The sequence below is a fragment of the Papio anubis genome, chromosome 12, assembly GCF_008728515.1.
Source record: "Papio anubis isolate 15944 chromosome 12, Panubis1.0, whole genome shotgun sequence".
Taxonomy (NCBI): domain Eukaryota; kingdom Metazoa; phylum Chordata; class Mammalia; order Primates; family Cercopithecidae; genus Papio; species Papio anubis.
Window position 1 is genome coordinate 109,701,960 of NC_044987.1, and position 24,528 is coordinate 109,726,487.

General features: G+C 46.8%; 2 protein-coding genes across 15 annotated transcripts in view; both read left to right on the top strand.

Annotated features, from left to right (window-relative positions):
• Positions 1–261: 261 nt before the first annotated feature.
• Positions 262–1,300, top strand: LOC101018521 (olfactory receptor 10V1). Its single transcript, XM_009185954.4, is given in 3 exon segments — positions 262–769; positions 771–889; positions 892–1,300. Coding segments are annotated over 3 exon segments (747 nt in total). The 5' UTR covers positions 262–356; the 3' UTR covers positions 1,107–1,300.
• A 6,573-nt stretch (positions 1,301–7,873) lies between these two features.
• The window catches only part of STX3 (syntaxin 3), a 51,799-nt gene continuing 35,144 nt past the window's right edge, over positions 7,874–24,528 (top strand). For 13 of the 14 annotated variants that reach the window (XM_021925698.2, XM_003909781.4, XM_031653607.1 and 10 more), the window contains exon 1: positions 8,623–9,232. In XM_021925698.2, the coding sequence (XP_021781390.1) occupies positions 9,203–9,232 (30 nt within the window). In that variant the 5' untranslated portion in view covers positions 8,623–9,202. Of the gene's footprint in view, positions 7,919–8,622; positions 9,233–24,528 lie in introns of those variants that run through there. The other variant, XM_031653608.1, reaches the window with a different exon arrangement.

The window sequence follows — 24,528 nt, forward strand, 5'->3', positions numbered from 1 at the left end:
TCAGTCATTAAAATCATGCAGTGTTTTTTGTTTGTTTGTTTGTTTATTTGTTTGTTTGTTTTGTTTTTTTTAAAGGCAGGGTCTCACTTTGTCACCCAGGCTGGAGTGCAGTGGCTTGATCTCGGCTCACTGCAACTCCATCTGCTGGGTTCAAGCAATTCTCCTGCCTCAGCCTTCCCAGAAGCTGGGATTACAGGGGCTTACCACCACACCCGGCTAATTTTTGTATTTTTAGTAGAGATGGGGTTTCACCATGTTGACCAGGCTGGTCTTGGACTCCTGACCTCAGGTGATCCGCCTGCCTCTGCCTCCCAAAATGCTCGGATTACAGGCATGAGCTACCATGCCCAGCCTCCATGTACTTCTTCCTGGCAAACTTTGCAGCTCTGGAGATCTACTTTTTCACCATTGCCCCTTTGACTCTGGGCAATGTCCTGTCCATGGGGAGAAACCCCATTTCCCTGGCCGGCTGTGGAGCCCACATGTTCTTCTTCATCTTCCTGGGAAGTGCTGACTGCATCCTGCTGGCCGTCATGGCCTTTGACTGGTTTGTGGCTATCTGTCATCCTCTCCGTTACGGCCTCATCATGAGCTGGAGATTGTGTGTCCAGCTGGCCCTGGGGTCTCTGCTGCTGGGGTTCTTCTTAGCCATGCAGCTGACCATGCTTATCTTCCAACTCCCTTTATGCAGCAGCAAAGAAAAGTTCTACTGTGATGTCTTCCCTGTCGTGAGACTGGCCTGTGCAGACACCTGGGTCCATAAGCCACTCTGTGGTCAGCATGACCATTCTCACCATCCCCTTCCTGCTTATCACTCTCTGCTATGTCTTCATCATGGCTGCCATCCTGAAGATCCACTCTGCAGAGGGGAGGCACAAGGCCTTCTCCACCTTTCCTCCCGCCTGACTGTGGTTCTCCTCCAGGATGGATGTACAAGCCTCATCTTCTTGTGTCCCAGCTCTAGCTACTATCCTGAGAGGGGCCAGGTAGTATCTGTAGTTTACACCTTCATTACCCCTGTGCTTAACCCCTTGATCTACAGCATGAGGAACAGAGAACTTAAGGATGCTTTGAAGAGAGCAATGACGAGGGTCCTGCTGCTCTAAACACATTCCGCTCTTCAACACCGCTGGGCAGAGGCACATGGCATACTGCCAGAAAGATAAGGGACAACAGTTGATTGTGTTTTATACTGTTACTTCTTAGTTATATATATATACATATTTTTTTTGAGACGGAATCTCGTTCTGTCACCCAGGCTGGAGTGCAGTGGCCGGATCTCAGCTCACTGCAAGCTCCGCCTCCCAGGTTTACGCCATTCTCCTGCCTCAGCCTCGCTAGTAGCTGGGACTACAGGCGCCCGCCACCTTGCCCGGCTAGTTTTTTGTTTTTTGTTTTTTTTTGTATTTTCTTGGTAGAGACGGGGTTTCACCGTGTTCGCCAGGATGGTCTCGATCTCCTGACCTCGTGATCCACCCGTCTCGGCCTCCCAAAGTGCTGGGATTACAGGCTTGAGCCACGGCGCCCAGCCTCTTAGTTATATTTTTAAAAAATCATTTTCCATTTCCCAGCCTCAGGTTCTTCACCTCCAAAATAGAGATTAAAATAGCTGGGGGATCTAAATTCTGGGGTTACTTCTGAGGATAATTAGATATATATTCAGTGAAAATACTTTGTGACTGTTAAAGGGAGGTATGGGCGGGGCGCAGTGGCTCACGCCTGTAATCCCAGCACTTTAGGAGGCCGAGGTGAGTGGATCACCTGAGGTCAGGAGTTCAAAACCAGCCTGGCCAACCTGGTGAAACCCCATTTCTACTAAAAATACAAAAATTAGCCTGGCATGGTGGTGGGCGCCTGTAATCCCAGCTACTTGGGAGGATGAGGCAGGAGAATCACTTGAACCCAGGAGGCAGAGGTTGCAGTGAGCCAAGATTGCGCCACTGCACTCCAGCCTGGACAACAAGAGCGAGACTCCATCTAAAAAAAATAAATAAATAAAAAGGGAGATATGGTAGTAAATGTGGTTATTGCCATCTTCACCATCACATAAAATCTGCCCTACCTTGGATTTATCTCCAGATGTTGTTCTCAGGTTCTCAGCAGGTTCAAACAGTGCACATATGGGCAGAGGCTAAGCCAGGAATAGGATTCAAATGAAACTAAGACCACTGAGTTTGTGCTTTTTTTTTTTTTAATTAATAATCTTTCATCCTAATTTCTATTCCAGGGAAAGGTGATGGGGAAAATACTGGAGTTTTGGGATTTGGGTAGCGTCTCTTTTCTTTTTTTTTTTGAGGTAAGAGTCTTACTGTGTTGCCCAGGCTGGAGTGCAGTGGTGCAATCTTGGCTCACTGCAGCCTCCGTCCCCCAGGTTCAAGCATTCTCCCACCTCAGCCTCCCAAGTAGCTGGGACTACAGGTGCCACACCACCACACCTGGCTAATTTTTGTATTTTTAGTAGAGACGGGGTTTCACCATGTTGGCCAGGCTGATCTCGAACTCCTAACCTCAGTTGATCTGCCCACCTTGACCTCCCAAAGTGCTGGGATTACAGGTGTGAGCCACCGCACCCGACCTCTTTTCTTACCTTTATACCAGAGCGTACTGGTCTCCATATAAATCTCTGACTCTGTATCAGTCTGTCTCTGAAATGTTCTCCCCATGACTTTTTATTCCCCTCTCCTTTCTCCCTTCCTTTCTCCCCCTCCTCTTCCTCCTCCTCCCCACTTCTCCTCCTTCTCCTTCTCCTTCTCATTTCTCTTTCCTTCTCTTTGTCTCTCTTACACATATCTCATGTTCTCCTTTTCTGTCTATACCAGGCTAAGTATGCATAATATGTAAAAACTGCTTTATTGTTTGAGCCTCTTTGGGTATGAGATGGCGCGTGATGGTTCAAATCTGGATTAAAGTAGAGCAAAGCTAATTAAGTGAAGATAAACACTGACTGGATAGTGGGAGTGGAAAGGACTCATTACCATGACCGAGCAGTCTGAGAAGAATGATGGTCATTTTTTTGACTGTCAGTTGTCGCCAGCAAATGGTTATCAGTGTATCTGTGGCTTACCATGTTTTTTGTAGAGTTTGGGAAGCTCATTTATTCTTTTACCTATTGACTATTTGGTGATTTATTTATTCAAGAATACTCAAAAGACAGTAAACAACTCTTTTTTTTTTTTTTTTTTTTTTTTGAGATGGAGTCTCGCTCTGTCGCCTAGGCTGCAGTGCAGTGGCCGGATCTCAGCTCACTGCAAGCTTCGCCTCCCGGGTTTACGCCATTCTCTTGCCTCAGCCTCCCGTGTAGCTGGGACTACAGGCGCCTGCCACCTTGCCCGGCTAATTTTTTGTATTTTTAGTAGAGACGGGGTTTCACCGTGTTAGCCAGGATGGTCTCGATCTCCTGACCTCGTGATCTACCCATCTCGGCCTCCCAAAGTGCTGGGATTACAGGCTTGAGCCAGCGCACCCGGCTAGTAAACAACTCTTTATTAAACTCTACTATGTACTATGTTCCCATTTGTGATTGGATCAGGAAGCAGAAAAGTAAGAAGCAGCACCTGTCTTGAAGGAAGTTAAAGGTTTAGTAAGATTCAAGAACTCACACCACAGTCACACCAAGGTCCACGTGATATAAGACTATGAAATTTCAGAGAAAGGACAGTGAAGGGAATCAAGGCGAGTCTGATGGGGGAAGGTGGTATTTGAGCTGCACCCTGACAGGTTTCCAGCTCTTGAGCTGTGCAAAGAGGAGCAGGAAGGGCACTTCTGAAGGAGGAAACTGGAAGATGCAAGAACGGGAAATCGTCTCCCTTGGTCTCTGTTTCCTTATCTGGAAAAGTATGAAAAGGGTGCTATAAGTTTTGTTTTTCTGAAAGAGTATCACAAGCCCAAAAGACAAAAAACATAATCCATATTCTATAGAATTGGAATTTTGCCCTCTTTAACAGAAAAGAACCAGAAGAATCTTTTTTGATTTATTCATAGATATTTGCTACCCTTCCTATCTTCTATGGCAATATTCTACTGGGTCAGTATTATCTGTAGGACTCTAGCTCTCTGGATAACAGGGGTGTCCATGAAATAAACGCTATATGGCCAAATAAGTGTGATGAATACTGTGCTGATCAAAGTGAAGTTAGTATTTTACCATAGGTTTACTCAGAGCCTGTAAGATGCAAACGTGCAGTCATGATTCCCTAAGCTGAGGGATGTATTTTACCATGTTTTCCAAACTCTTTTTCCCTTGGAGGATGTCTTGAAATGGGTTGTGTTGTTGAACTTATGTTGATAAATGCTGCATTATGTTGGAGAATGCTGAACTTATGTTGGAAAATGCTGACTCTGAATACCAATGGTTATTATTGTATCTGTGAATGAAATATTCCAGGCATTTCTCAGTTCCCCATGCTCTCTGAGAAAGCAGTGCAGTTATAATTGGTTAGCAGACTTTTTAAAGTGATTGAATTAGGGAATTAACAATTCTCATATATATAACTCACTTATCTTCACAAACATCCATGAGATGGGTACTATTATTGTTATTATTTATTATTATTAGTTTTTTGAGACAGAGTATCGCTCTGTCACCCAGGCTATAGTGCAGTGGTGCAATCTTGGCTCACTGCAACCTCCTCTTCCCAGATTCAAGCAAATCTCATGCCTTGGCCGCCCCAGTAGCTGGGATTACAGGCATGAACCACCATGCTTGGCTAATTTTTGTATTTTTAGTAGAGACAGGGTTTCACATGTTGGACAGGCTGGTCTTGAGCTCCTGGCCTCAAGTGATCCACCTGCCTTGGCCTCCCAAAGTGCTGGGATTACAGGTGTGAGCCACCACGCCCGGCTGAGATGGGCATTATTATTATCTTTGCTTACGGATAAGGACATTGAGGCACACGGGCATTAAATCAATTGCCGAAGGTCACACAACCGTTAGTGATAGAACTGAGAATTGACCTGGGCAGTTTGGCTCCACAGCCTAGGCAGGCAACCACTGCCTTTTGCAGCGTGTCTATCAGCATGCTATGTGAACTTGGGGAAATCATCTTATTTCTCTGCACTTAATTTAATTTGTAATAACATGGGGATAGTAATATCTACCCTGACTCCCTCCCTGAGTGATCATGAGATATCAGAACAAAACAAAGTTATAAAAGTGCAGTAAAATTCAATATGGCTATTCAAACATTCAAATGAGGAAATACTCACATTAGATGGCTTATTTCTTTAATTACAGGAGTTTAAAGCCACAATTATCCAATTGCCCTTTACCTGTGCTTCATTATGAATACCCTGTTACTCTTTTTAAAGGAATACATATACTTTTAATTTTTTTTTTTTTTTTTTTTTGAGACAGGTCTCTCTCTGTCAGCCAGCCTGGAGTGCAGTGGCGTGATCATAGCTCACTGTCGCCTCGAAATTCTGGGCTCAAGCAATCCTGCACCTCAACCTGCGGAGTAGCTGGGGACTACATGTGTGCACCACTATACCTGGCTAATTATTTTATTTTATTTTTTATTTTTTATTTTTTTGAGACGGAGTCTTGCTCTGTCGCCAGGCTGGAATGTAGTGGCGCGATCTCACCTCATTGCAACCTTTGCCTCCTGGGTTCAAGCAATTCTCCTGCCTCAGCCTCCCAAGTAGCTGGGATTACAAGCACACACCACCACAAGCACACACCACCACACCCAGCTAATTTTTGTATTTTTAGTAGAGACAGGGTTTCACCATGTTGGCCAGGATGGTCTCGATCTCCTGACCTCATGATCCACCTGCCTCGGCCTCCCAAAGTGCTGGGATTACAGGCGTGAGCCGCCGTGCCCGGCCTACCTGGCTAATTAAAAAATTTTTCTTTTGTAGAGATGGGGGTCTCACTATTTTGACCAGGCTGGTCTTGACTCCTGGGCTCAAGTGATCCACCCTTCTTGGCCTCCCAAAGTGCAGATGTGAGCCACTGGAGCCAGCCAATTTTTGTTTGTTTGTTTGAGATAGAGTCTTGCCCTTTCACCCAGGCTGGAGTGAAGTGGTGCGATCTCTGCTCACTGCAGTCTCTGCTCCCCTACCCTGCACCAGATTGAAGCAATTCTCCTGCCTCAGCCTCCCGAGTAGCTGGAATTACAGGCACCCACCACCAGGCCTGGCTAATTTTTGTATTTTTAGTAGAGACTGGGTTTTGCCATGTTGGCCAGGCTGGTCTTGAACTCCTGACCTTGGGTGATCCACCCGCCTCGGCCTTCCAAAGTGCTAGGACTACAGGCGTGAGTCACTGCACTCGGCTCAATTTGTGTATGTTTTGTAGAAATGGGGTCTCACTATGTTACTCAAGCCAACAAAGAACTTTTAACACAGTTGAATCTGTGTAACTATGGAAGATGCCACCTTGGGAATGTCTGGAAAAACTAAAAAAGTTAAAATGGCAAAAACTCCAAAAATTATTGGGTGTCCTATGGCATACTAGGCCTCATCTAAAGCACCTTTCTGGATTACCTGATTTTTAAATGATTTGTGCCTTATAAAATCTTGCAGCAATTTTCCAATTTGGTAAGTTGCAGAAAATTCATAGGAATGCCGATGATGCTTGTCCATAGAGATGCAAATGCATTTTGCCTGGTAGAAGTGCAATTGCTCTCCCAGCACTCGGAGGGCAGTTCTGCATTATTTATTTATTTATTTTTATTAAAAAATTTTTTTCAAGACAGAATTTTGCTCTGTTGTCCAGGCTGGAGCGCAGTGGTGTGATCTCAGTTCACTGCAACCTTTGCTTCCCAGGTTCCAGAGATTCTTCTGTGTCAGCCTCCCGAGTAGCTGGGATTTATAGGCGCGAGCTATCACACCCGGCTAATTTTTTGTATTTTTAGTAGAGATGAGGTTTTGTGATGTTGGCCAGGCTGGTCTCGAACTCCTAACTTCAAGTGATCGGCCTGCCTCAGCCTCCCACAGTGCTGGGATTACAGGCGTGAGCCACCGCACCCGGCCAGTTGTGCATTTATTAACATGTTCGTTTCAGCATTCCTGATTGCCTATGTATGTGTGTACTGTTTGTGTTTTCCTCTGGACAGGGCTAGCCCTTTACTGGTCTCCTCCTTTAATTCATTGAAGTCTTTGATGTGTGTACATTTTGTATTTGTAGGGGAGTCATGATTTTACTCTTTTCAAAACAAGTATCCTGTAACAGGAAACCTCTGAGCAGAGGCTGACAGGCCACCCTTGATTCCTGCTGTAGAAAGAAAAATTTCTTACTCCAGACCCCAATGGTCCTTTTCAGATTCCTAACGTGAAGGGTTGTTCATATCTCAGCTTCTCTCAGAAGACTCTATTTTCCTGAAGCGCGGGGACCTACCTATCCCCACTAACAAAAATGTGTTAAGGGGCAGGGTACAGTGGCGCACGCCTGTAGTCCCAGCACTTCAAGAGGCCGAGGCGGGTAGATCGCTTGAGTACAGGAGTTCCAGACCAGCCTGGGCAACATGGCGAAACCCCATCTCTACAAAAAAAAAAACCACAAAAATTAGCCAGGTGTAGTGGCGCACGCCTGTAATCCCAGCTACTTGGGAGGCTGAGATGGGAGGATGGCTTGGGCCCAGGGGATCGAGACTGCGGAGAGCCGTGATCGCGCCACTGCACTCAACTTGGGCAACAGAACGAGACTCTGTCTAAAAAACAAACAACCCCCCCAAATTCCCCAAAAATGTGTTAGGGGAAGGAGGTGGGACAGTATTTCTGATCTACTCGCCTTTCCTAGTATGACCACCAGGGGGCGCGGAAGCCCTCCCGCTACTAAGGCGGGGCCACCCCGCCCTGCGAGCACAGCCGGCAGAAGGAAGTGTGCGGGACGCGAGAAAGGACTAGGGCCGAGACCCGCTGGGCCGGCTCAAAGCTCGACCTCTGCCATATGCACCGTATCTTTATGGGAGCCGATGAGGTCAGCAGGGAGCACGCATTCAGATGGCATAAGAGGGCAAAGTACTGCTAGAATTACAAAGATATTTACAGTCTTTTAACCTGAAAGCACAGAGCAGATCCTATTCTTCAGAATTAAATCTTGGGGTCTCCAGTCCCGTTTGTGGAGCTCCACTCTGATAAATGTATCATTTGTTCCCAAGAAGACAAATTGGGTAGGGAGAAGAGGGAGAGGCGGGGAGAAGACGAGATAAAGGGACGATCTGCTTTTCGGAAGCAGACGCCGCCTGGGAACTACCTGCATACCGCGCAGGCAGCGAGGAGGGGGAGCGCTCCAGTGCAAAGCTGTGTATTTTAAAGCCCCTCTCGCTCACAGGCTTCACAGCAAACTACGAAGTGGGTATCATCTCTGATTTACAGACATGGGAACGGGGTCCTCTTGAGAAACGATGCTTTCCCAAACGTATGCAAATTGTGAGTGCCAAGTGTCTTCACTGGCACTAACAACATCGAGCTGCTTACGTTTCTCGGAGCGGTCCCGATTTCCAACAAGCAAAAGATCCAAATTCTCGGACCACCCTGACCGTCCTGTATCTCCAGATCTCCAGGTCTTTCCTCTGGACACCTCCCCCATCCCCCCACTTTCAGTGCCAGCAGCCCTGAGGCTGCGCGGGATCCCGCTACTCGGAATGCCTTCCCCCTGGCAGGATATTTTTAGAACACTCGACTGCCACCCAATGTAGCCCACATCACATTGGCTTATTTGTTTTCGGGAGCTTGTCCCCGCCTAGCAACGAGTCGGCTAAGAACTGGATCCTAGCTAGGAGCCCGGCACAGCCAGCGAATGACCGCAGCCGGACAGTCGCTCTTGCTCTCCCTCCGCCCTGCGGCAGGATCCGCCGGTGCAGGGGCCTCTCCCCGGACTCCACGCGTGTCTGGAGGGCTCTCTGGTTAGGGAAGGGGTGTTTGCAGACACTCCGGGCGGCCGGGCGGTGGCGGGACACGGGCCCTTTAAGAAGGAGCGCTGGGCGCGGCCAGGTAGGGGCGGGTCCCGGGCGGATCAGCGCTGCGCCGGCGCGGGCCCGGGAGCCGGATTTGGAGCGCGCGGCGCCGGTGGGGGCGGAGGGGGCGGCGCGGCGGAGCCTCCCGTGGCCTCGGACGCTCCTCCTAGCTAGCGGCCACCGCCCGCCGCCGCCTGCGCCTCCAGCTCCTTCGCCCCGGCGGGCCCGGCCGCCGCTTCCGGCAGCTCACCTGGGACGCGCTCACCTGAGACGCGCTACCTGCCTCCGGGCGCCTGGGCTCCAGGATGAAGGACCGGCTGGAGCAGCTGAAGGCCGTGAGTTTCGCTGCAGGCTGGGGGCTGCCAGGAGGGGTGCTGCGTAGGAGAGGGGCTTCCCTTTGCTCCCCAAGTCGAGGCTGGAGGGGGCCAGAGCCCGAGGTTTGCCCTCCCCAATCCCCCACCGCTTCCAGCGCCGGTTCCTCACCCTCCCCTACCCTCCCCTGCGGGGTCATGTGCCGGGTGATTCATCGTTAGGCAATGATTTTCCTGAACGCCTCTAACCCTCCCACCCCGCAAGCTGGACAGTGTCTGTCCAGAGCTGGTTCCCGAAGAGGGTGCTTGGGGCCTGGCAGGGCTCACCATGAGGTCAGGGGTCCCATCATCACCTGCCCACTGCTGCCTGGCACTGTGCCCAGGACCAGCCTCCTCCCTTTCCTGTTTGCCTCCTGAGGGGCTCCAGGCCTGGCTGCCCCTTCCTCCAGAGAGCAGCTCAGAGCTCCCTGGTGACCTCTGGAGCTGTGAGCCGGTCACATGCTGGGATGCGTCAGCTGCTCTCCAACCGGTGGTCTGTAATTGTTATCCCCACATGTCGTTATTCCCCCTCCGCCGCCGCATCTTTTGGAACAGCTGTGGTTAGGTCCAAGGATCTGAAGATAGACTGCTTCCAGCCTTGGCTGTGCAAAAGCTGTAAAGCCTTAGGCTACTTACTCTAAGCCTCTGTTTCCTTGTCTGTCAAATGGGAGTGATCATACCCAAGGAATTTGTTGGGAGGATCTGATGATACAATGGAACTTGATACAGAGAAGGGTTAACGCATGGGTTTTTAAGCCAGATACTCATTGACTCATTCAGTACATAATTATTGAGTGTATTCTATGGGGGAGGTCCAGTGCTAAGCCTTGAAGATTCAGTGGCACAGGTTCTATCTTAATAGAATTAAAATCTCGCCCTTGATACTCAGGAGTTTATTTAGTCCATGTACTTTGGAGCGTGTTACAAGTATAGCAGCTTAGGCCGCAGTCTAGCCCCGCAGAATCAGAATCTAATTATTCATCCATTTCCCCAGGTGATTCACGGGCACATTACAGTTTGGGAAGCACTGGACTGGATTAGAACTGGGGTTGCCTCCTGGCCCCACTGCTTACTGGCAATCCCTTAAACTCCCAGCCTAAGTTTTGTCATTTGTAAAATGGGTAGTTGTGAGGTGGAAAAGCAGCAGAACATGCATAAGAACACTTTTATGGTGCATGGCACGGGGGACTTAATAAATGGTGAAATATGCTAATAACTGTGAGTGCTCTATGGAAAATGCAGATGTCAGGGACTGTTGGGATGATGTTACAAGAGTTTATCCTTTTCCACCCTTGCTTGGATGAGACCTTCATGTCTGTTTCACCTGTTCTGGGTAGCAGCGCTGCAGAGGAGGCAGGGAGCTGGGGAAGTGAGAGAAGCAAAGGGACAGTTGCCTATTGTGGGAGTGGCCTCCCTGCCTCAGTCTTGTGCTTAGTCATCTGAGCCTCACAGCGTCCAGGTTACGGATGGGGCAGAGTTTATTGCCCCTGTTTTATAGATGGGGAAACTGGTACTCACGGGGTAGGAGGGATGCCCCAGGACACAGAACCAGGCAGGGCACCACCAGGAGAGGAACCCAGGCTCCTGACACTCTCCACGGTGCTCCTTCCCTTGAAGCACGCTGGTTGGGGAGGCAGAAGGAAAAGAAGAGTACGATTTTGAAGATCTCTCTGTGTCGGCACATTCAGCAACCATAAAAAACTACAAAACTGAACAGCAGACTCTTCCATTTGTTAGGAAATCCATTTCCAGAGGATACTCCATGGTCCCTTTCAGTAGCTCATTGTCAACAATGAGCAAAGAGTCTTAACTGAGCTTTCAGTTCCAAGAATAAATTTAATTTGCCTGGGAACCCTGAGCAAGTCTCTTTGCCTCTCCTCGGTGCCTCATGGTTACCCTCTGTAAAATGGAATTAATGATAGGTTTCCTCCCCTTCCCTCTTGGGGATGTGGTGAAAGCGAGACTGGAGATGATGGTGTTATTATGGGAGGATTGTTCTGAAATCACAGGGTGGCTTCTGTAGCGTATTGGAGCAGATGCATGGCAGCGCGGGACAAAGGGACACAGGTGGCAGGTTCCAAGACTCTGATCACTGTCTTTCTTTGGGTCGCTTAACTTCTCTGCTTCTCAATTCCTCCTTCGTACAACGAGGAATTTAATTGATCTCAGAAGTCCCTTCTGGTGTTATTATAGCTTTTTCTGTGAAGACTGTTAAAGTTTATGTGGATTTTGATGTCAGTTCACCTTCTCTTATCCCCTTTCCCCAGCCAGACTCCCAGGGATCACCCTCACTGAAACAAGATATGCATCTTCTCCCTCTGATTTCCGTTATCAATTAGAAGCATTTGTCAACCTTCATGAAACAGATTGCACATTGAGCAGCCTATGCAATCTCTTTCTGTGGTGTTCTTTCTAAATCCTGAGGAGGGGAGGTGGTAACTGCCTCCCGGTAGCTGGAGGGCTTTCGTGCCCGAGATTGGCTTTGCTCTGGGTAGATACAAGGAGAACATATGGGGTTGATGGGTAGAAATGAGGAATCTGTAAGAAAGCATTTTTAGTAGACAGAGCTGCCCAAGGATGGAGTAGCTGGTGCACCTTCTAGCATGGGAAGGAGGCAAGAAGCTTGTTGGGAGGTTGAATGTTGTAGGAATTTGAGCATCTCTTGGAGGGGAGGTGAACTAGGAGATATAAGGCCTTCACCAACCTTAAGAATGTGTGGTTTTCTAAAATGCTTAATTGTCTGTGAGCCTGTCCTAAGGCTTTGAAATCTATAGGGACTGAGGCCTCAGAGTTGCCCCTGTAAAGTGGATCATCACCCTTTTCCCATAGGATCATTGTGAGGGTAAAATGAGGTAATCCACGACAATCACCCACCACTGTTATTGTGAGTTCTTCTGTCTTGGCCTGCTGGTAGCAGCGTCCACAGAGAAGGGCATCCCTTCCTGAGGCCATGGTCACAAGACCTGACTCACCTGGTCTCTTGCACTGCTCTTCCTGGCGGGCTCCCTCAACAGCCTGCTTCTTCAGTGACAGAGGACAGGCTTGCCAGGAATGTGCAGTGCCTCTACCTAGCCTATCCCAGGACGTGATTTTCTCTGACTTCTCAGCAGCTGAACTTTGAATCTGCTGAGTCCAGACAGTTCCTGCTCTAGTGATCTTTTGCATGGCCCTGTTTTCATTCAGTAAACATTTGCTGAGTACTGAGTACCTAGTGTGTGCCAGTCCTTGCACTAGATGCTGGAGTGTAGTGGTGATAAACACATGTTCCTGGCCCTGAGAAGGTTCGTGGTCAGGTAGGAAGAAGCAGAAGAAATAGACATGAGGATATCATCCTTGTGATAGAAGCAACTACGGGAAGACCCTGTTGGCCAGTCTTTGGAAGATGGGAGATGGGCATGAGGCTTTGGGTGGGTTCCCAAGACAAAGTAATGATTGAGTTCAGCTGCTTCTTCCAGCCCAATCTGACCTTTTCAGATATGTAAAGGTGGTTGGAGGTACGTGAGGTGCTTTACATACCAGATACGTAAAGGTACCTTGTATCTAATCCTCTCAAGCCTGCAAAGCGGAGTGGGTTTTTCTATTAGTCTCATTCTACAAGTGAGTAAATTGAGGCTTAACAAGAAAGGCAAGGATCTTCGATTGTCTTAATCACTCTCCCGTTGGTGTATAAACCATCAAGCACATAAAAAACTCAAGGGAGCATCGGCAGAGTCGCATGTGTATAGTACCTGCTGACCACCATGATCAGAGCTTTGTGACCTCTGTGTGCCTAGCATCCTGCTGGGCATCAGGTTTAGGCAGGATTGACAAAGTCCTAGTGTCAAAGGGTAAATGATCACATAGGGAAAACAAAGACATGTAGTACATGACAAGACGACCAATAGTAATCAAAGGGAGAGGATGGTAATGGAGAAGCCAGTAGTGTATGGAATAGAGGCTGAAGCCTTTGGGCCCCCTTAGAGACTGATCTATAGAGGACTAGAAATGATGTGGATGGAATGACCCTTCAAAGACCAGCACTAATAGGGACACAGTGATGAAATCAACCACCCGGGGCTCTAAAGGCCAGACTGACTTTTTACTCTCTCTGTGTCTTTCTGCTTCCTAAATGGCTGCTGTTGGCCTCCTTCCCCACTGGAAGCTCCGGGATCTTCGTGGAATCATAGTTCCTTAGGATAACGTTGTAACCCCATCAGAAGCATGGAGCTGTGCACTTCCCCTTTAAAGCTTAATTTGTTAATAAATATTTATTGAGCCACTTCTATGTGCCAGGTGCTTTGGATCATAACTGAACCTTAACATGCCAATCTGCACTTCACTGAGATTCTGTCCTTCTCTAGTCATAAAATTTCACACAAGTCAGGATTCCTGCCTCCCCTCTTCTCTGTACCTGGGAGGATTCATTCTCTGGAAGAGCTGTTTTTCTGTGAGCAGACGGGAAGCAGAGCTGAGAGTGATGGGGATTGAGTGGGGATTACAGCCCCATCAGCCAGAGGCCAGAAAATGCTTGGATGAGAGAAGGGGATTAATTTTATTTTTATTCCTGTGAGTGTGGGGGAAGTAGGGGGAATTGGCAGGAGCTAAGGGAGGGACACTTGTTCATGCTGTCCTCTCTCTCCTCCAAAGCTTCCTCCCTGCCTTTTGTCAAAATTTCTACCCATCTTCCAAAACTCATTCTTTATAGGTAGTCGTGTTCTCTAACTGCAACCTAGAATACTGTCCTCCATTCTTGCAGCTCTCATGGGGTACATGTTGCTTTGAAGTGGGTTGTGTTTTTTGTTTTGTTTTGTCTCTGTTTTTTTTGGTTACCATGGAGTGGGTTTGAAACCACTGTCCACTGCTTTTTATAAGTTGGACCCTTTATCTTCTAGGTTCTTTTGTCTTTAAGGTCAATGTTTCTGGTACTTCTTGTCACCCTATCAAGTACAATAACAATGATCATTTATTGAGCAGCTACTATTGGACAGACTTGCGCTACATACCTTACATACCTTGTCTCTAATTCTCTCAACCCTGCAAGGCAAAGTGGGTTTTTGTATTACTCTCATTTTACAAGCAAAGGAATTGGGATATTATTCTCACTTTACAAGTGAAGGAATTGAGGCTCAGGTTTGACTGAGATCCCCATTTGGGAAGTGGTGGGCTCAAGAGTTGAACATGTGTGTTTTGCTTCTTCATATCACCTTACACTGTATTTGATCGTCTCCCTAACTGCACTATATGCCCCTGATGCAACAGTAGTTCAGTTATAGTCCTCTGGAGCCCCAGTGCCTAGCACTCTGCATGGTAGGCATGTATTAAACATTTGTCTCTTATAATCAACAACGGCTTGACCCTTAAACATCCTTTACTCATTATTATGACTTATTTTTCTTGCTCCATTCCCTGTGGGCTGGTGAACCTTTACCTACCTGAAGTGGAACATTTACTGAGGGAACCCATATGTTTGCTAATGAAGCCAGACCTTACAGGTACCTCCCCAAGGATGGAGTTCCAAGGCTCGTAAAACACCTAGCCCAAGATGACATGGAAGGTTGCCCCTCATTTAGAAAGACAATGAAGGCAAAGATGTGGCTACCGTGCTGAAAACTTAGCTACACCATTTTTCTCCTGGCAAAATCCTACATATCTCCAAAGTCTCAGTTGCAGTGTCATCTAGCTTCCCAGGCTGACAGCACTGACCATGCCTTTCCTTGGACCCCACAAACTTTATTTTTGGTGGTATATACAAATAGCCACATGGTGTTGCAATTGCAGATACCATTGACTGTGTTAGTTCTTGTGCTCTGGGAGAGCAGAGATCACGTGTGTCTCATTCTCTCTTGTATCTTCCCAGCCCAAAGCCTGTAAAGCTGTAAACCAAACTGTCCCGCCGATGAATGGGGATATTCTGTAAATGTATTTGCCCGCAGATTCTGTAGTCCCTGAGGGGCCTTAACCTCCAGCCACCTTTATGTTAGGCCCCTCTGCAACTGCCCCCACCCCATCTCCTCTCTCAGGGCAGCCTGCTTTTTGGCATTGGACGATTTCCATGGCAACTTTCCCCAGTCTCCACCTGGAAACTGTGTGAAATTCAACCCCCACCTAAAGAGATTAGTGTAGCAAATACTGTCTGGGTGTGTTCAGCTGTCTATGGCATCAGGATTTTTTTTTTTTTAAATAAATGTTTAAATTTTAGCCTACTTTTAGATTTACAGAAAAGTTGCAAAGATAATACAAAGAGTTCCTGTCTAGTCCTCTCCTGGTTCCCTCACTTGGTCACATTTTATACTACAGTGTACACTTAGCAAAACTAAGAGACTTATATTGGTACGTTACTATTCACTGAACTCCAGACTTCATTTGGATTTCACTAGTTTTTCCACTAATGTCCTCTTTCTGTTCTAGGATGCGATCCAGGACACCATATTGCGTTTGGTTGTCACGTCTCCTTAGCTTCCTCTGGCCCATCTGACAATTGCTTAGTCTCTTCTTGTTTTTTTGTGACCTTGTCGGCAGGGCTCCAGCATCTGTTTTCTAATACTCTGGAAGCACATTTCCTGTGGCCGGTGCTACTTGCTACAGCTGGGGTGGTAGTGGAGCAGCCGTTAAGAGGCAACACTCCAGATGGCTGAGGACAAAGGCCCGGCAGCCAGCTGCCCAGGCACCCCTCCTAGCTCAGGTGCCCACTGTCCACAGGATCTTGGGCAGGTCACTTGGTGTCTTTACGCATTAGTTTTCTCAGCTGTAAGATGGGGAATATCCCCAGAAGACTGGCCTAGGGGTTAACTATCATGGGCAATAGAAAGCACACATCTTAGAAGGATCCTTACTCAGCACATGTTGAGTGTTCAATGAAGGTTATGCGTTGTCACTGTTATTTAAGTATTCTAGAACGACCATGAGGGGGAGGAAGCTTGTGGGACAGAGGCTGAAAGGAGGGGTTGGGGAGAAGGCTGAGGATGGAGTAAGACAGTATTAGTTCCTTTCTTCTTCCTGTGTCCTTGAGAACTGAATGCCGTGGTGGTGTCCAGAGGCCAGGACAGGAGACAGGGGAAGGGAGAGGAAGTCAGAGAGGGAAGAAGTGTGGGGTAGAGGAGGAAGGATCTAAAGGACACCTGAAATCTCCAGGAGGAAGAAGAAGTCTTTCTTTGAATCTCCTTGAATGGCTCCTGGGATGAGAGAGAAAGCAGGAAGGTCTGATCTTCTCACTCTGAGTGGCCTTCTTGTAGGTTTCCTTTGGGTAAATCTACTCATTCCTCAAAATTTATCCAAGGAGTCACTTCTGCCAACATTCTCAAATAAGCTTCCATCTTCCCCAGGCTCGACCTTGAATTCAGGCAAGGTTGGGCACTGCGTCTTCTCTTGGGTGTATAATTCCTTGGGCTAAGCACCGTCCTCACGTGTCATGTGGTATTGTATCTCATGGACTGTTGCTTGGCAGATGTTAGATGCGCAATAAATACTGCTGGCTGAGTGGATGAACAAATGAATCTGTTACTTTGCATGGAACATTGTGGCTGTGCTGATGGGTGATGAGACCCTGAGATGCCTCTCTGAGTTAATGAAGGAGTGAACATTGGATTAGACCACCCAGGTTTCTCATCTTGGCTGTGTTCCTTATTAACTATGTGATTCTGGATGAATTAACCTTCGTAGCCACAGATTCCTTGTTAGTATACATAACGTCTACCTAGAGGGCCTTTTCCCCCTCTTCTTACTTTCTTGGGACTTTTTATCCTTCTCTAGACTCACCTCAGGTCTGGAGAAGCAAAAGCAGGTAGGATGGCATGTGAGGATTGGACTTCAATGATTTTTGTATCCGACAAACAGAATGCAAGTTCTTTTGAAACACACATAGGAGATTAAGAAATACCATGTATTAAGACACAAAGAAAATGCCAAATGTCACAGACTGAAAGTCATATAGGCCATTTCCTAACAGTCATATAATTAGAAATTAATACAATAATTGTCCTCCCCAGGCGAATCCATTTTGGAAATGTAAGAATGCCTTACTAAGTTACTCTTGGGCTAAAGATAAATCAAAGTAGAAATGACAAACTATTTAGAAACAAATGATCACTAGTTGTTCTACTAGTGCGGTGGCTCGTGCCTGTAATCCCAGCAGTTTTGGGAGGCCGAGGCAGGTGCATCACCTGAGGTTGGGAGTTCGAGACCATCTTGGCCAACATGGCAGAAACTCCGTCTCTACTAAAAATACAAAATTAGCCAGGCATGGTGGTGCATGCCTGTAATCCCAGCTACTCAGGAGGCTGAGGCAGAAGAATCACTTGAACCCGGGAGGTAGAGGTTGCGGTGAGCCGAGATTGAGCCATTGCACTCCAGTCTGGGCAACAAGAGTGAAACTCCGTCTCAAAAAAAAAAAAAAGAGAAAAAGAATAAGAAATGAATGATCACAAGAGTGGTAAATATCAAAATTTGGGAGAAGTAGTGGAAGAAGAATTGAGAGGGAGCTCTGTTTCTTTAAAAGCATATAGTAGAAAAATGACAGATTTAAAGCACATGAGGTAAATGCCAATGAATACATGAAATTCTCTCCTCCTGAGACATCTAGTGTCACTGTCTAAGAATTGGCATTAGAACTGCATCTTTGACAGAAACTCTTAGCAAAAACAAGGCCCAATTTTCTGCTTTAGATGGCATGATCTAGGGCGTTTAATACGTGCCTAGCATTGCTCTAAACATGTCATGTGTAGTACTGATTTAATCCTTGCAACAATTCTATGAGCAGATTATTCTTGTCATGTCACAAATGAAGAAACTGAGGCACAGAGCGGTGAAGTAACCTGTTTAAGACCATATAGCTATTAAATGGTAGAGCCAGGTTTTCAGCTCCATATCTCTGTAGAGGTACAGAGATACATCTGACTGCCTGAGTTAGATTATATACACTGGTATCTTTTTCACTCATGCATATAGGTTAATCCACCTTAGTTTTATGGATGTTGTGGCATCCCCTGAAATGAGCGAGAGCGTGTTCTCTGAGCCTGAGTGGGGAGGGCGCCTTCAAGTGCGTGTTGTGGGGAACAGCAGGAGCCCTGGGCTCCCACAGACTTGCCTGTGAGTCCTAATAAGGTCATTTATTAGCTGAATCATTTTGGATGAATTGTTTAATTAAGCAGTTGTCTCATCTGGAAATGGGGAAAGTAATACTTGTCCCTCATAGGGTTAATGGGAGAATTAATATATTTGAAACCACAAAAGTGCCTGCAACAACACACGCACACGTTATCTATTATTATTATTATTATTGTTAGGGCACACTGAGTGGAGTGGGGTCCTCAGGGACCTTGACTCTTGTCCAGTCGTCCACTGGCTCACTAGCCTTGGGCTCACTGATAGGATTTATTCTGCAATGTCTTCATCTTTCAAATAGGGCTAATTCTTTCCTCCAGTTGTTCAGCTAGAGCTTTCTTCAAAGTAAAAGTGTGAGGCTCACTTAGGATATCATTATCTGTCGATTTCCTCTTTTCATCTGATGAGTGTGTTGGGGAAGATGGAATTAAGTGAAAAGGGGAAGTGTGCCCTCTGAGAGGGTTTCACTGGAAGAGAAAGCACAGCTTAGTGAGAGAACTGGGCACTGGAGAAGAGTCATTTGACTCTTTACATAGGAAACAGAGAGCATGGGGTGCCTGTTGAGAACCTACACTCAGAATTTCTGGCTCTTGAAAGAAGAGGGACTGGAAAACCAGATGTTGGGCAGTGTGTGCGTGTGTGTGTGTGTCTGTGTGTCTGTGTAACCTTTGTAAGTGGTGGTGTTTGTCTTTAGGAGTCCCCAGACCCTTATCTGGAAGGAGGCAGTTGGGAGAACTGGGTAGCAAGGACAAGAAAAACCAGGTGTCAGGCTGGGTGTGGTGGCTCATGCCTGTAATCCAAGCACTTTGGGAGACCGGGGCGGATGGATCACCTGAGGTCAGGAGTCCAAGACCAACCTGAGCAACATGGTGAAACCCCGTCTCTACTAAAAATAGAAAGATTAGCTGGGTGTGGTGGTATGCACCTGTAATCCCAGCTATTTGGGAGGCTGAGGCAGGAGAATCACTTGAACACAGGAGGCAGAGGCTGCAGTGAACCGAGATTGCACCACTGTACTCCACCCTGGGATATAGAACAAGGCTCTGTCTCAAGCAAACAAACAAACAAAAAAACATAACAACAAAAAATCCAGGTGTGTCATTGTCTCTTTGAGTTAAATTTATTGGGAGATAATCTGGATTTATAAAGAAGCATCTGTGTCTCCAGGGCAAATAATTGTTTAAATTTGGAGAAGAGAAGGTGCAAGAATTTGTACTCACTTGGTTGTGCCAGGAGGGGTGCTGCCCTACCGGCCCACAAACCTTTAATGCCCCACTGTGGGAAGTTAAGGACCATATATACGCTTTCCCCTCTGTTATTTCTTTGACCCAGAAACTTTCCTGGGGGCTCTTGGGCTTTCTGCCTTGTCCTGGGACCCTTTTGTCTCCCTGGGGTCTGGCACCTGTGGCAGGAAGAGAATCAGAGCTGGTGAACAGTGTGCTCTTCATCTGGGATGACTTCCTTTTTCTTTGTCTCATTCTGCCTTGCGACTCTGATTTGTAAAAATTCTCAAGGAGATACTGATGATTTAAACTGATGTTGCAGACGTGTTTTAACGTGGAAAGGAGGGACAGACTCTTTGTTTTTAGAAAGCACTTGTTCATCTATTTCTGTGATTTTTTCCAACTTTTTTCTTTCTTTGGTGACAGGAGGACTCTTTCTTAAAATGAAATCTTTATTCAATCCCAGTGTATAAAGCAGATAAAAGTAAAGCTCTGCAGATTGAAGAGGGGGTGAGGCTCAGGACGGCTATGTCCCCCCATTGGCTCCCCACTCCCTGAGTACCCTGAGTGGGGTTTCTGAGGCACATGTGAAGTATCCTGGATTTCCACAAATCTGCACTGGAAAGCCAGGCCCCTCGTTAATTGATGAGAAAGGCCTAATGGAAACAGTAGTTGTCCCCAGAGGGCCACAGCTCCTCTCTCTCAGCCCAGGATGCTTTCTGCAGGGTTGGGCTGCTTAGCTTCTGGGCCCCAGCTGCTCTCAGTGACAGGCTGCCCTGAGCAGCGTGCAGTGCGATAAGAAGGGCTTAGGACAGATGACTTAAGCTTGAGCCCTGTTTCGGCAAATCAGTAGCTGGGAGACCTTGAATAACTTATACCTTCTCTGACCTGCACGTTCTCAACTACATACTGCAGATGGGATTCATTGACATGGTGTACACAAAGCAGCTAGTGTCTTGTGGCCACCTAGCACCTACTAGGGGCTCTATGGGTTGCAGATATTTTTATAAATTATATGAGCTAACGAAGAGAGGAACCTGTGGTCAGATAGACTAACAATGATAGAGAAGGCAGTTGAGACAAAGACACAGCCCTGAGCGACAGGAATTGCAGTTCAGTTGCTTGAGGTTGCATTCTGGGCCCCTGAACTCTTTCTACTTTCTGTCCAGAGAGGAGGTCATAGCTCTGGCTGTCCTTTCTGGATTTGTGGGCACACTTGAGGGGTAGGGTCGGGGGAAATAGATCCCAGGTTGGAGTTGTGTTGCCTAAGTCATTGGTGATATCTCTCATCTCCTGGGGCGAGAGGCATCTGAAGGTTGGGGAGGGGAGGAAGTGGATGGCTGGGCTTGTGGTTTACTTGTATGTTTTTTATTGTGGCTGATATTGCAGCTCCTATAATGTTCCTATTACCACATACGTTGATTCTTTGATAAAGATGCTGAAGTTCTCTTCTTGGCTCAGTCATGTGGGCTGAAGATAAGAGCATTGTGTGCTTTCCTTGCCCTTGGATTCTGATGCCTCTAGATCTGCAAGACAGCGCATGTGTGTCAGAGGGGCAGGAGCCCTTGCCCTGGGATTGGTTGAGCTTGCTCTGTAGGGAAGTCTGCTGGTAGCTGCAGTTTCATGTGACTCCAGATAACATGCGACGATGGCCTCTTCCTTGAATTTTCTGATCTGGACCAAACTTTGTTGTTGTTATTTTGTATTTTTGGAAGTGGCATGCTACAGTGGGAAAAACTCTGCATGGGAAAATGGAAATCCAGAAACCTGGGTTCTATGCCTTTCTGTGTTAGTAACTCATTATTTCATCTTGGGCCTTGGTTTGCCCCTGGTTTCTGTCCAGACCTCCTCTCTGAACAGAAAGTAAAAAGAATTTAGGGGCCCAGAATGCAACCTCAACGTTTTCCCTTTTCTAAATGAGGGGATTTGATGGTAAAATCTTTAACATTGCATTCAGCTCTGAAAGTCCTGTATCTAAAGATACTCATATCCAGGTCAAAGCTATACAGAAGTTGACTTGGCTAGATCTTATATATGGTTGCTTTCTTGAGTTCTTACTGTGTTCTCTACATTCCATAGGGAACTTTAAAATATTATATTGAATTCTCACAGCATCCCTGGCAGGTAGCATATATTTTTTATAGAAGGAGGAGGCAGGGAAGGGAGGTGGATTTTGCAGGGATTCTCTCTGTTGCAGTAAAACCAAAGAGTACGTTTTGGCAGTGCTGGTAGGCATGCAGTCACATCGCATGTGACAGGCAGATTCAGGCAGTTGATACCAACTTCAGCTTTCTATGTGCCCCGCCCTGTGTCAGGTGTGCCGGAGCTACTAGTAGCACTTATGAGATAATATCCCTGACCTCAAGTTGGTTAAAATTGAGCTTGAAGTTGAGATGGCAACTCATAAAACTATTTGTTAAACATGAAGTGGGGCAAGTTTGGTGGGAGAAATGGAACCTGAGCTGGACCTTGAGAGTTGGATTTGGATAGCAGAGGAGTATATGAATATTGGTTGTGGTTGGGAATAAGGGGACACAGTGCTAATATGACTATTGGTGGTGGTTAAGAATGAGAGGGCATGGTATTAAGAAAGCCCAGGAGCAGGAAGCAATGGGATGTGTGCAGAAGACAGTGAGGAGATCAAATTGATGAACAGAAGGTGCCTGGGGGAGAAGAGTGGGAATATAGCTAAACGCATAAATACGGTCAGCTTCCAGAGGGTTGTGACAGACAGGCTGAGGACTTTTGCACAGTAATTAATAGGGAACCATCATGTATTGGGAAACAGGGATGAATGGGATTGGACCGGAGAGATAATGGAGGTGGGGATGGGCAGGAGGCTGTTGCAGTGGTATAGGGTCTGCTACTCAAGTAAGGTCTAAAAATACTCTATTATTCCTATTATATAGATGAGGAGATTGAGGCTCAGAGGTGTGTTACATGTGTGTAACTTTAAGGGGAGGTAGCAGTGTGGTTTTGTTACATGGCTATATTGCATAGTAGTGAGGTCTGGGCTTTTAGTGTATCCATCATCCAAATATTATACATTGTATCCATTAAGTAATTTCTTGTCATCTACTCCCCTGCCATATCTATCTGTCTGTCTGTCTACCTCTATCTATCTATCTATCTATCTATCTATCTATCTATCTATCTATCATATTTCTTTAGCCAATCATCCATTGACGGATACTTAGGTTGATTCCATATTTTTGAGGTTCAGAGGGGTTAAACCATCTGTTTAATGTTCAGTCAGTAGCATGCGATGGACTGTGGTATAGAGCCCTGGCCATTATGTTGCCATGGAGCCGATCTTACTGACTTAGCCTTTAGTTTGAGAACTTCCTGTGGAGGAGGAGAAGGAGGAGGATGAGGATGAGGATGGATGCAGACAGTGATGACTCACAGGGGATTCTGCTCATGTACACCCACATCTTTTCAGCGGGGCAGTGGGGTTAGGCGCTGATATATGCCTGGTATTGTGCTTTCCATGTGTGATCTCTTTCAGTCCTCATAAAGGTCATAAGGTCTGTGGGGGTATTACTACTTACAGGTTAGAAACTCCGAGAGGTTGGGGACTTGACTGAGGCATCCCAGCCAGTAATTGGTAACAGCAGGTTTTGGACCTAGGTTTCCCTTTGCCCGTTTCACAGATTCTCACTGAAGGCCACCAGGCTGCCTGGCTAGATCTGCTCAAAGCCAAGAAGTAGCCATTGTGGATGTGGGGAATCCCTGTACGGACACTAGGGGGTCTTGAGAACTTACGTCATGATGGAGTGATTGGTGTCTACCTCTCGTGCTCCAGGTCACAGTTGTTCCGAGCTTCTGGAAACTTCCTTTAATCCATCCCATGATGGTAGCCTCTTCCTATTTCCTTAACACATGTGTTTGAAGACTGAATTGATGTCTTGTAGGGTATACATGTGTATGTGTGGCTAATGTGTTTGCATTATTGTAGAGGGAGGTGTGGAGTGCTTGTATGTGTGTGGAGGGAATGTGTTGGAGTGTGGGTTGTAGGTGTGCAGGTGATTATGTCCTGTGGGGAGCTTGTAAGATGTGTGTGGGGAGGGGTTATAGGTGTGGCAGGTGTAGGTGGTGGAGTGCCATGTGTAGGTGTGTATGTAGGGTGTGTATGTGGAATGGGTGTGGGTGTCTGTGTGGAGTGTGTGTAGGGTGTGCTTGGGAGCCTGGGGTGTAGGTGCATGTGGGAGTATGTAAGGTGTATTTGTATGGAATGGAATTGTAGGTGTGTATGTGTAGAATTATGTGTAATGGCCAGGTAGCTAATAGTAAAGGGGTGGTGTGTGTGGCCCTGTGCCAGGAGGGTATACTAGAAAGGGGTATGGGTGTATGTGTGGGATATTGCGTGTATGAGGATTGTATGTAGCCGGTGTATGGGTGAGTATATGTGGAGTGTAATAGCAGGAGTATGTGTTCATGTGTAGGGTGTGTGTATGTGGAGTGTGAGTGGGCGGGTGTATGCATGGAGTGTGTGTATGTATAGGGTGCGTGTGTGTGTGGGGAGTGTGTGTATCGGTATACTTGAGGTCTGTCCCCTCAGTCATTCTCTAGATGATTCTGAAGAAAGGATACTCCCCAAAAAGCTTATTAACTCACTCTCCTAGAGGAAGACTAGGTTACATTGAACTTCATGGGAGCTGGAACTCTCTAGAGGTTGCTGAGGGGCCTGAGAGTTGGTGATACTTGATGAAGGGAACATTTTGTCTCAAACTTTAGAAACTGATGGTGAATCCTGGCTGCCAGTCTCTGTGGAAGCTAGTTATTTATTCAGCTAAAATTGGTTAAATTTCTATTATATGCCTGGTGCAGGGTGAGGACTCAGGAAATGTGGAATAAATGAATTAATGACAAGTACAGTGCTCAGTTTTAAGTGCAAGTGACAAAACCCAAGTCTGGCCAAATGAACTTAAAAAGACATGTTAGGAGGATACTGTTGAACTCATTGAAAGAAGACTAGGG